The sequence below is a fragment of the Podarcis pityusensis genome (genome assembly GCF_964106645.2).
Source record: "Podarcis pityusensis genome assembly, chromosome: 17".
NCBI classification, from domain to species: domain Eukaryota; kingdom Metazoa; phylum Chordata; class Lepidosauria; order Squamata; family Lacertidae; genus Podarcis; species Podarcis pityusensis.
In genome coordinates, this window is record NC_138042.1 from 15,127,958 (window position 1) to 15,141,264 (window position 13,307).

At 41.5% G+C, this 13,307-nt stretch overlaps 1 protein-coding gene across 3 annotated transcripts in view; it reads right to left on the reverse strand.

The window, feature by feature from the left end:
- ADAMTSL1 (ADAMTS like 1) overlaps positions 1 to 13,307 on the reverse strand; it is a 485,290-nt gene that overhangs the window by 188,690 nt on the left and 283,293 nt on the right. For all 3 annotated transcript variants that reach the window (XM_080987684.1, XM_080987682.1, XM_080987683.1), the window contains one exon: positions 10,157 to 10,202. In XM_080987684.1, the coding sequence (XP_080843810.1) occupies positions 10,157 to 10,202 (46 nt within the window). The remainder of the gene's footprint in view (positions 1 to 10,156; positions 10,203 to 13,307) is intronic.

Here is a 13,307-nt window from a genome sequence, read left to right on the forward strand (position 1 = left end):
AGAACTTCTGCACATAACAAGGGGAGAAAGTTGTGGCAAAATACAAATACAAAACCTCCATTTTTGGACTATGAACAGCGGTGCAGGGAGGCTGCTCTATATGTTGTGTCCTTCCATAGTGTCCTAAACAGCTTGTCTCAGAGGTGATTCTGTTTCTTCTTGGCTGAACTAGAATGAACCTAGTTCAGCCCCTGATCCTTAGAAACAAGCAGTCAACACACTGCGAAAGCCCTGTGTGAGCATTCAGTGAGCTTTGGCCCAGATCAGCTGGGTCTGGTCTGAAAGGGCGCTCCATGTAAAGAGCCTGAGAAACTATTAAAACAAGTGTACCTCCCTCCTAGTTCCCTTTGCACTCCTTTGTTCCACAAGGGCATGTAGCCTGGTTTAATAAGCTTGGCTTATTCCAGCATTCACAGAGCCAAGCTAGATCTCTTGTTTGGTTCTGTCTTGGCTCATCCTACATAATGTTCCGGCTTGGGCCGATTTATTTTTACAGAGATAAAAGGTCCAATAAACCCTACAGATATATATATATATTCTCAATCTTGGTTCACCCGCAAGCCAATAGGATTGTTTGAGCTGTTTGTTTTCTCAAACCAAAGGAATAAAAAACGAACGGTTAACCTAGCACGTTCCTCGGACACTGCAGGTGATCAGGACCAAAAGTTAAACGCTACATTGCCTTTGATTTCCACGATTAAAATAATAACATGGGTTTAAATAGCCAAGTATGTGTTTAAAGAAGTTTCCTGTGAAACTTGAAGCTCTTTGGAGAAGAAATATGAGCACTCAAAAAAGCCTACATGCATACTTATGCCACGGGCCCTAAGGCAGGAATGAGTGGATTTCAACCTCTAGGGTGAAGGGCCAGCACAAACATACAATGCTAAACCCCAGCTAGAGTCAAAATCTTCAGGCCCAGCAAAATACCTTCTGTGACTTCCCTACTTTATGAGGCATGTAGCACTACTGAGAGACACTCAGATTATTTAGAAGCTCTACAGGCAAAATGCGTTTCAAAGAGTGGCTTGCCCATCTGCAAAAGGCCATTGAGAAATCACAAATGGTTCTGTGGATCTTTGGGGGCTTCCCCAGAAAAGGTAGATCTGGATTAGAGGAATGGCGTGGGATATGGGCTGGCATTCTTATGCCAACAATGTCATACAAATATTGCAAAAACAAGTGTACTGTATGTATGCATAGGGACGCGGGTGGCGTTGTGGGTTAAACCACAGAGCCTAGAACTTGCCGATCAGAAGGTTGGCGGTTCGAATCCCCGCAACGGGGTGAGCTCCCGTTGCTCGGTCCCTGCTCCTGCCAACCTAGCAGTTCGAAAGCACATCAAAGTGCAAGTAGATAAATAGGTACCGCTCCGGCGGGAAGGTAAACGCCGTTTCCGTGTGCTGCTCTGATTCGCCAGAAGCAGCTTAGTCATGCTGGCCACATGACCCGGAAGCTGTATGCCAGCTCCCTCGGCCAATAAAGTGAGATGAGCGCCGCAACCCCAGAGTCGGCCATGACTGGACCTAATGGTCAGGGGTCCCTTTACCTTTATGTATGCATAAGGAGCCAATAAGCACCCATGCAGAAGCACCTATGGATTCGGGTGATTCTGCAGAATTCAACAGAATATCCATGACCAGAATGCAAGAGTTTGGGATTTTTATTTTATTGTACAAAGGTTGTTCCTGTAAAGAGTCTCATACTTCAAAGGCAGTGGAACTATAATTACCAAAACAAGCAAACCTCTGAAATGGTTTGCTTGGAGAGGAAGAGTTTCAAAGGGGAGTAAATTAATAGGTGACCAAAAAAAGTGGCTGAAACTGAAACCATCTTAATACAGAAGTTTGACTTATTGGCCTTAGGTAGCCTTCATTCAGATATGGCTCTGCAAGAGGCAATATGCCTTTTACTGTCATCAAAAGAGAAGTGGAGGCTTGAATTGTAGACAAAATATTGAAGCTAAAGCTGGAATACCAGGATTCAAATATTATCGGCCTTGTGGACTCAGGGGGGTATTTGGGCAACTAAACACCTTTCAGTGTTAGCCTCTTGGTTTTTTGGTTTTTTAAAAAATAAAAAATACACACACACCCTTCCCGGAATTGCAATCACAGCCTCTCAAACCTTATTGTTGGAAATGACAAGATAATTATAAAATTGTTGAGCGCAAATAAAACATTACTAAAATGCACGTTACCAATTGTAATTACTGCTGCAGGATTCTGTTGGACATTCATTCCAAGGGGCTGAAAAAAAGTGATTTCATTCTACATAAATTATTACACTTTCATGTAAGTGGATAGCTTGTGGGTTTGGGGCCCAAAGTCTCAGTGCCTCACTCTTGTAATTTTAGTTTCCAGTGGGCAATTTTTCTCTCAACCACAATCATAGGCTCTGGTTTCTTTTAGTTTTCCCCTTTTCTTCTTTTCTTAAATAAACGGCTCGATACGCACAGATAAATGATACAGAAGGTGCAGGGTTTAGAACCAGAGTTTATCCCAGCTTCAATGGCCAGGGCCTCCTTACCTGTCCTGTACAGACACAACAGAGGACCTACTTCCTGTACCTGAGAGAGGTGGGAAACATGCAGCAGGAGCCACTCACAGATGTTGCATCCTCAGTAAAGAACAAAGGCATCCAAACCGCTACACCTGAGCCCACCTGACATCTCGGGAACTCTAGTTTGTTAAGGGTGATGGCAATTATTGCTCTGTGAGGGATCTCAGCAACTCTCAGCACCCTTCACAGACCACACCTGCCAGGATTTTGTGGGGAAGCCATGACTGTTAAAGTGGTGGAAGAGTATTTTAAATACATGGGGTGCATGCGGCCATTGTCTTTCTGATTCTTTGATGATGGCTCAGCACTGAAATATCTTTTACACCATAAATTTTTTGAGTGCATTTGAGGAATTCATAACCTACAGGTCTTTTCTTTCTCTTGAGCGTTTGTTTAATGTCAATAACTATCAACTATTACTCATCCTCTTGGGCATATACTTCCTACAAAAACAATTTTTACTTTAAAGGTGGCCAACCGTTCCCTAGGTGAACAAAGCCCTTTCCTTTGAATGCAAACACAAAATGTTAAGTCTCTGTATTTGAAACATAAAACCCAGATTGCCTAAATTTCTCTTGTCCACACATACACAAGAACCATTTTTGCCATGACCTTTTATTTGCCCTCACTGTGCTTCATAACAGCAACACAGGTCTGTCATATTTAAATCACATTTCAAACAATTTCTATTAATCAATGAGCTAGAGAAAAAGATAAGATGAATCCCAGATGTGCTTGATGGAAGTAGATCAGATTACATGGGACATGAAAGGATTGAGCTATTAAAAGTCTACTTGGTAGGTTAGATACAAAGATCTTATCAAGGTTTTTATAATAGAGAAGCAGTTGAGAAGCCTCTAAAACAATTTATAAAATATACATATTGTATATTTCAGGTTCCAAGAGAGATTAGCTATATACTATCCCCAATAGGATTAGGAAAGGAGATTTCTGAGTGAAGTCTATGGTATTTTGGTGGGAGATTTGCAGTCAAACCTAACAATGCTAGTTAGTATATGAAGGAGTTAAGGACCACAGAGTTCTAACTGCTAGAGTTGGCTCAATGAGATCATGCCCCATCTTCTACTGACAGGAGGGAAGTAATTTTTTTCCCCTGTCCCCTCCCCTCACTCTCACACACACTGCAAGCAAGGAGGTCCTTAACTGGACTCCCTGTCTCAGACATGTGTCTGAGGCTGCTCTGTTGTATTTCAACCAAGCATTTTACCTGCATTATCTTTAAGCTGTTGCTTAAAGGAAAATGCATGACTATGACATCGATTAAGTAACTAAATCATTTTTAAACTCACTTCAGAGTGTGTTCCGTTTGATTGCATGAGGATAGAAAGGGTGTCAGTTGATTCTTGCAGCTGAACAAAATTAATAAAAGGTTTAATAGCCTATTCCTATGCTTCATTCATGTGCCTAATGATGGGGCTGAATGCTCTGCTCCTTGGGCTCTCTGTTTTGAAAACAGGTGCTGCCAGTTTGCTAACTGACCCACACATGCGGGTCTGTAATAATAATAATAATAATAATAATAATAATAATAATAATAATTTTTTATTTATACCCTGCCCTTCCCGGTTCAGAAAACTGGGCTCAGGGCGGCTAACAGCAAATTTAAAACAACAACAAAAAACAGCATAAAATACAGTATAAAACATGAATGACAATAAATTCAGAATTAAAAACCAATTTAGGGGGGAAATCCATCCAATAAACATTAGATGATCACCAGGGCTAGCTGGCTAAATTAGTCCTATTTGGGTCAGTGAGGAGACCAGGGGAGAATTAGCTGTGGGATCCCAGAGCGGGTAATCTTCATAAAAAGGGGAGAGGGAGGGAAGGAAGGGGAATAAAAGATCAGGCTAAGTTCAAATTGAAAGCCAGGCGGAATAGCTCTGTCTTACAGGCCCTGTGGAAGGAAGTTCAATCCTGCAGGGCCCTGGTCTCATGGGACAGAGCATTCCACCAGGTCGGAGCCATCACTGAAAAGGCCCTGGGCCCTGGTGAAGGATAATGTAACTTCCTTAGGGCCCGGGACCTCTAAACTATGATTATTCATGGACCTTAAGGTCCTCTGCGGGGCATACCAGGAGAGGCGGTCCCGTAAATACGAGGGCCTTAAGCCACTTGTAGGGGATTAACTGTAATTGATATATCGTCTTATTAATTTCCACCAATTTTTATGGTTAGTCCTATAAGCTTAATAAACAGCAAATACTTACAATACTGCAAGTATTGAGATTAGTCGTGTGGTGGCAACGATATTGTGAGAGTTATCTGTTCTGTTTTTCTCCACAATCACTTGCAAACCGTCTCACAGAAGTGAGGGTTGTCCAACCCCCTGCAATGCAGGAATCTCGATACATGGGGCCTCCCATCCAATCTGAAACCATACCAGACCCTGCTTAGCTTTGCAAATGTGCTAGCAGTTTTATTGCTGCACCGCTAGGAGGCAAGCAAAGATATTTGAGCGGGGCGCCCAGATGAAGAAACCACTCCTTTCAAGGTGATCAAAGGAACTCTAAGCCAAGGATTTCCAGTGCTCTTCTCCCATAAGCTCCTTCCAAACAAAAGATTCTGTAGAGGGGCAATACACTCGCTAATTTGCAGAGGAGGAGGTATTTCTGATCCAGCTTCAGCTTCCGTCTTACATTAAATCATTTTTTCACGATTTGTTTAACTGCCATGGAATGTAGGAAGGGGCAGGAGGAGTGTGGTGCTTCATAAAGCAGATTGGCGGTTCCTAGTCATTACTGCATTGGGCTATCTATTTTGAGAAGGATCTGTAATGTGGGGGCAGGTGGAAAGTAAAGGTGACTTTTGGTCTAAGACATAATATGGTTCCCTTGCTTAGGCCATCTGGTTTGTCTTACAAAATTAAGTCTGCAGCATGGAAGATTCAGCGCCTGAGAAGGGAGTTGTACCAGATGGCTTCTGACTCTATGAACTTAGAAAAAGGTATAATCTGAGTATTTAGAAGCATGGAAATTCAGGTCATGTGATGGTTGAGCGGTTCTGTTTGTAGATGAAGAAATAATAAAAGGTTATTTTCAGGAGGAGAGAATTAGTGACATCTTGTCACTAAAAATAGAAAAACCTTTGGCAGCTGAAGGTGAATCTCCAGGAAAGAAAAGGGCTGAAAGAACAGCTTTAAAAATCCATCTTTTATAGGTTTACAATATGGCAGAGAAATCAGCTTTAGAAGTTCCATGCAGCCAAGAAATGTGTGAGTCACTTTTTAAGATTTTGTTTACTTTTCATACCAAAGGGTATATAATAACATAGCAAGTTATAAAAATGTGTCTTTTTCTTTTACTGCGTTCAGGGTCGTTTTTCCAAGAAACAACAAAGGGTATTTTTCCTTCAAAGTTCCAGAATGGTTTCAGACATGTTTAGTTGGGTTTTTCTCCCCCTCAAGTTTCTACCACAGTTCAGAACACAAATAGATCTTTCTTGCCTCCAAAATAAAAATTTCCTGGCTGGACCCTAAAGCCATTTAAAGAATAAGAATTGGGCTGGCAGAATCATACCAAACAACCATCTAGTCCAGATAAAAGTTCCAGAAGGATGCCAACTTTTTCACTGGCCTTTGCTCACATGCCTCTAAGAGCAGCCTGGCACACATGAATTTAGCTTTTCTTCACCTAAAAATAAAGTTGCTGTGATAGGAGGACAGCCAGAAAAAGAGCTCAGAACCCTTACTCCATGCTTGTAGTCACCACATGAATTTATCCATGTTCATCCCCACAAACAAGACTTGCTGCAGTTACTGCTATTCTCACACACACCTTTAAAACAAACTAATTCGGTGTGTACTCCAGAACAATGAAAGGATCAAAAACTCTGGGAAGCAAGGATACCGGATTAAGCCAACCGTAATGGGAAAATAGAGGTGGACTTAATGCAAGAGGCATCTGGGAAAAGTTTCTTGTCAGATTTATCTAGACTTCTTCAGATTGCTTTCTTGGTTATTATTATGCTTCTGCAACTGTAACTGCACTGAATGTTCCCTATGAGAGAAAGGGTTGCATCTCCCCAGGTACACAAAATAGGATTGCCGGGGCAATAAGATGAACCTTGAGAGAAAAATACGTGTGCCATATGCAGTAAATGAGAAACAAATGTGTACTTATCACACCAAAAATATGATTGTTTTGAAATTCCCTCAGTGCATACTAGACCTGGATATCTTTCCTTAGTTCTCCCCATTTTCACTGTTAATTTGTCAGTTCCCCCTCCTGCTGATTTGATATATGCAATGTATATGCAGGTATATTTTACCAGGAGCAGGCATCCCTTTCATCATGAAGACAAAACTATTTCCCTACAGGTGATTTATCTCTCCCTTGGACACTGAATGAGGAATTGCTAGACTATCTCTGCAGCATGCATTCTGAGAAGGCAACTTCTGGAAAGAGGTTTTTGTTTTGTTTTTAAAGGGGGGCTTAGACAATCTTTCCTACTCTTTGTAAATTGTTTTGCTGTTTGCATTTGTGCAATGAGTGAGCTCGTGTTGAATTTCATGTAGATGCATATCTATAAATCACTTTCCCACATAAAAGCAGCCGAGGAAGTGGGCGATAAAAAAATTAAATAAAACCATACATCCCTCCCCCTTGAAACACAGATTAAATAAAAATTGGAAGACAGGCTAACCAATAATGAACCCACACCGTTCATTAAAACGACTCAATGGTAAATTGGATTATAAAAGCTCTCCCAAGTTTCTTGGACAAAGATTTTAGAAAGTGGGCTTTTGTAGTGAGGGCACGCCACATTTTCAGCTCCACCGCATGAAACCCCTACTCCTAACCACCACTAGCACCAATGGCTTCCCTAAAAGAAAAAAATACTTAAAACAAGACTCTCCTCAAATACTTATTTGGATTCTGAACCAGACAATTGTTGGTTCCAATGACATTATATAATATAATAATAATAATTTATTATTTATACCCCGCCCATCTGGCTGGGCTTCTCCAGCCACTCTGGGCGGCTTCCAACAGAACATTAAAATACAATAACCTATTAAACATTAAAAGCTTCCCTAAACAGGGCTGCCTTCAGATGTCTTCTAAAAGTCTGGTAGTTGTTTTTCTCTTTGACATCTGGTGAGAGGACGTTCCACAGGGCAGGCGCCACTACCGAGAAGGCCCTCTGCCTGGTTCCCTGTAACCTCACTTCTCACAGTGAGGGAACCGCCAGAAGGCCCTCAGAGCTGGACCTCAGTGTATGTGTAGAATAATGGTAGTGGAGATGCTCCTTTAGATATACTGGACTGAGGCCGTTTAGGTCAGCACCAACACTTTGAATTGTGCTTGGAAATGTACTACTAGCAGCCTTTCAAAACATCGTTCATGTGTAGAGGTGCCCACTGGAGCCTCAGGCCACACAGTTGCGCCCAATATTACATTACAGTCCCCCTGTTTCCTTGGATTTCTGAGCAAAGGAACAGCAAGAAACACCAACATTCATGGCATGAAGTAGAGAGTGACTGCTCTATAACTCTGATTCTACACACTCAATTCTCTAGTCTTGCTTTTGGACAGAGATATGTGAACTTTTATTTTGAAGAGACACATTTCAAGTGTATTAGCCAGAAGATCGAACCTATCCTAAGAACAACATTTTTATTTTTTTTATTAAGGAAAGATTATTCTTTGTGTTGGAAAAGTTCAGCTGTTCCTATAAACAAGGGCTCCGAACTTAGGTGTAATCCCAGCTTCCCAGCAGGGTGATCCAGGAACAACAAACTAATGCAGAGAAGCATCTCGTTACATTCTGCTTCCTTTGGGGCTGGCAGCAGCAGAACAAGGCAAGGAGCAAGCTGGCCAGTATTGTGCAAAACAAAACAAAACCCGCGAGAGTCTTTTGAATCCCATCAGCTTGGACAGTGTCTCTTTCATTTCTCCCATGCTATATTCAGTGGAGTCATCGTATGTCTCCAGACTTGACACAAATTATTAAGCCTGTTGCTCTCTTCGGTCTCCTGGTGTACCCAAAGTGCCTTGCAGCTGGAAGACAACCCACAAAGCAGAGGGCAGCTTTATTGATCGGCTATTACCTCCAGTTGTTGTCAATGAGGACAGCTCCTGTCTAGACTAAAGGGATATTACAACGACCCGGAGAGGACCCCAGTGTAATCCTGTGAACAGTAAGGTGGTTTAAACGCCCGTGAAATCAATGAGATTTATGCAGCCAAACCACACACAACGTTGGAGCCATTAGCCATCATGTTCAATGACTGACGGAATAAACATGAGTGTATGGGGAGCAGTTGTTCTAGTGAAGGAAAGAGATACAGTTAAAAGGTTTTCTGACTATTTAACACACGGGTTTAACACTTGCGGACCTGCAGATGTTGTTTGACCACATCTGGTCTTGATGACTGGGGTAGATGAGATTTAGAGACCAACAATATCCAGAGCACTACAGGTTCCCCATCCCTTCAGCAAGAGCATACCCTCAGGTTTTCTCTGACGAAAACAGGGACATGTCCAAAGGCTGTTCCGTGGGCCTAATCCAGCCCACCGGTCATTTTAATTCAGTCCCTGTGGCAGTTTATTTCCTGGGGTAAAATCCTAAAAAAAAGCTCAACAACTTGAATCCTAAAAAAGGATAACAACTTAGGCTGGCCCTTTAGTCGGGCCTCATGGCCCTTCACTTCATCAAATCTGGCCCTCTTTGAAAAAAGTTTGGACACCACTCATCATCATCATTTTATTATTTATACTCTACCCATCTGACTGGGTTGTCCCAGCTACTCTGGGCGGCTTCCAACATGTATAAAAACAAAATAAAACATTAAACATTAAAAAACTTCCCTATACAGGGCTGCTTTCAGGTGTCTTCTAAAGCAGGGGTAGGCAAACTAAGGCCTGAGGCCAGATGCGGCCCAATCGCCTTCTCAATCCGGCCCACGGATGGTCTGGGAATCAGCGTGTTTTGACATGAGTAGAATGTGTGCTTTTATTTAAAATGCATCTCTGGGTTATTTGTGGGGCATAGGAATTTGTTCATTCCTGCCCCCCCCCCCAAAAAATATAGTCCGTCCCACCACATGGTCTGGGGGACAGTGTACCTGCCCACGGCTGAAAATGGTTGTTGACCCCTGTTCTAAAGGTTGTACAGTTACTTGTTTCCTTGGCTTGGCGGGGGTCTCACAAAACTTCATACATTTCTCTGATGGATACAGGGATGTCCTAAGGGAAAGCTGGACATTCTGGGATCAAAACAGAAACCAGGACGGCTTCTTTAAATCTGGAAAACAGGGGCATTTGGAGGGTCTGCAAGAAGGCAAGCATGAAAAAGGTGCCCTTCATTCTCTTCCTCCTTCTGCACTGAGGGGAAAGACATCTGCAAGGAGGCTTGAGTATTGCGCCTCTATGGGGAAAATGTGCCTCTCTTCATACCAACAACACTTCAACTGTAAATATTTGTGTATAAACCTCATTTACTTGAATGTCATACGCCACTACCAGAGACCTATCCTTTTGGGGGATAGTTTCCAGAGCACCCATTTGTCACAAACCCCAAATCTTTCCAGATATGTGGATTGCAGTAGCCCCGGCACATAATCACTTACCACGTTGCTGCATGTTCGGTATCTGATATTTCGACCGTCACAGCTCCTGTAGCCAAACAAAAACAAAAGCCACATTACTGCATGTCAATACCCTAATCCACAAGTCACTCATTTCCATCTGTCTTTTGCCAGTCATATAAATCAGACACAATGCACAATTCCGACCACTGAATGTTGTCAAGATGTGCATTCACCATGATATATTTCATGCTCCTAAATGGAGCAATGTGAAGAAATACATTCCATAACATGTAGCTCTCTGAAGCTGAGTGAACTTGGAACTCAAAAGGGACGGTAGTCTTCAGAAGGTTAAACGCCTTTGCTCAAAGATAGTCAATTTATTTATGTAAAATATTTGCAGAGCACGCTTTTCATTAAAATACAACAAGGCAGCATACAACATGTCAAATTATAGTGACAATAGTGCATGACTGCTACAAACTATTTTCCAACACAGAACCTCAGAATATTGTGCGGCAACTTAACATAAGGGTTACTGACAAACATTCATTAGGCAATACGATGAAAAAAATGGTATGATGAATTAACTCAGTAAATTTTGACATATGGTCAATCTGTTCCTCATGTGTGTTTGTGTGTAGAGGTGGGGTGGGGGGGAGAAAGTCAAAGCTATAAGTATGTTGCAAGAAAACTGAAATGAATTTGTTGCCTTAGATTCCCAGCATGAAAGAAAATCAAATTAACACTTTTGAAAGATGAGCATGTTAAGTTAAAATTCATAGCTCTGTTGGATCCCCAAAATAAAGTCTCAAACTGAGATATTTGCTTTATGACCTATCATTGTAGCCTTCAGTAGCTCTGTCTGTGTACTCCAGTTTCTGTCTCCTGTAGATCCTTTTTCCTTTCATAGGCTACAGGTTTTGCCTTCCCATATAATTTCCCTGACTTTATACATTCAGTCCAAGTGATCAACAAGTTTGCACTCCAGGGGGGACCAAGATTATCTTTGCAGGGGAAAAAAAAAATCACAAATTAATGAAGGTGGATTTGGAATTCCGAAATTGGAACTACACCATCATGCCTACTTACTGTCTAATATCAAATGTAAGGAAACCTTTCTTCGGTTTCAACTTTTTGAACTGGGGAACTTTAGAATATACATCTATAGCAACTTGGGCTGGTTGGACAATATTAGGATCAAAATATATGAAAACTCATATATGACTCTTAAAACAATTAAGTCAGTTTGAGGGATATGTAATAGCGTTAATGGAAAAACAACAACTCAACAACAGAAGTTCCTGAATTGGGTTTCTCCAGATTATGGGAGGGAGGCTGAAAATATTTTAATTTTTTTAAAAAGCAACAACACCTTATATATAGGACTATGCCACCTGGCACCTTAATAAGTGCAAAGAGACTGCAAAATGTTACCAGATAAGGATGAGAATTTTGTAAATGCTGTAGGCTGACTGGAATAAAAGACGGAACAAGATGAAGACTGATGGCCATCTGGAGATCAGAAACAGAAAGAAAATTTCAACCTAAACATTCCAGTTTCTGACAAAGTCCAAGCGCTTTTCTTTTTTTCTCTCCCTCCACCCAATCATTCTGAACTATACCACGGCCAACATAATGCTTGAGTTAACGGAAGATCTGTTTCTTTTCTAAGCTGTTGCATGCATGGGAAAGCTGACTTTTCTTAATTTAAGAAGTTGAGCATTAAACTAACATAGTTCAATAAATCCAAACCTTTGAAATTAAAAATATACTTCAGTTCCATGCCACGATGGAACACCCTGAGCAAGTCCATCCTGCTAAGAAGTATTGCAATAGGTTCTGATGCAGCACAATACAAGAACTATCGGTATTCTTAACCCCCATAAAATATATATTTTATAATACATAGGAAAAGGAAAGAGAGCCATACATACTAACAATCTGAACAGTATATTGGCAACCCTCCATGTGTGCCCGTTCAATATGCGTGCATCTGTGCATCGCACTGAACCCAGAAGTGACCTGAAAACATCACAAAAAGAGGCAGGATGGGGAGGGACAGGGCAGAACGGGGTGTTTGCAGGCTTTTTCAATGGTGTTTCAAATATATGTGATTTCACTGATGCATGCAGTGCCTCAGAATGTAACTCCCCGCAAAAATGGGGGATTGCCTGTAATTATTGCAACTTCTCTTAAAAAGCCCATTATTCGATCGAAAGAAGAATGGATATTGAAGATGATGGAATATGTGGAGATGGCATGGTTAACCGGGAAGATCAGGCACCAAGAGGACAATAAGTTTAGTAGAGAATGGTCTTCTTCTTCTTCTTTGGTGATCCCTCATAGCCGAGTAAGATTGTCTTCCATAAACATGGTTTTAACAATGAGTCTGAAAGTGACTGTGGAGGCCAATTCAGGATCCACACCTCCTTCTACAGTGGGGACATAGGTTTCCGGGAGGGAGTTGATCACTGTGTGGATTTGCCAAGCATGCCTTACTCTTAGCACGTTTCTCCCTTGCATCCTGAGTTTGAGTGTCTTCAGAGCCCATGACACCTTTGGTAAAGGCTGTTCTCCAATTGGAGCGCTCACAGGCAAGTGTTTCCCAATTGTTGGTGTTTATACTACATTTTTTAAGATTTGCCTTGAGAGAGTCTTTAACCTCTTTTGTTGACCACCAGCATTACGCTTTACATTTTTAAGTTTGGAATAGAGTAGTTGCTTTGGAAGACGATAATCAGGCATCCGCACAACATGACCAGTCCAACAAAGTTGATGTTGAAGAACCATTGCTTCGACACTGGTGATCTTTGCTTCTTCCAGTACACTGGTATTAGTTCACCTGTCTTCCCAAGTGATGTGTAAAATTTTTTGGAGACACCATTGATGGAATCTTTCAAGGAGTTGGAGATGGTGTTTATAAGTGGTCCATGTTTCACAAACATTAAAGAACACTGTAAGAGTTTACAAACATTAGCAGGATTCACATAGCGCTTGTAATTTAAATTAACAAAGGGTAAGAATGGAGTATAACAAAGTTAGATAAAGTAATTAGAGGCAGTTAAAAGGGGAAGAATTCTGGAAGCCAGTGGAGGGGTGGGAGGAAGTCCTGGGGTTCAGGGAACCCCATAAAGGTATTGATATGAATATGGTTTTGTGAAAATAAGTATCTGTGTGTATATGCATATGT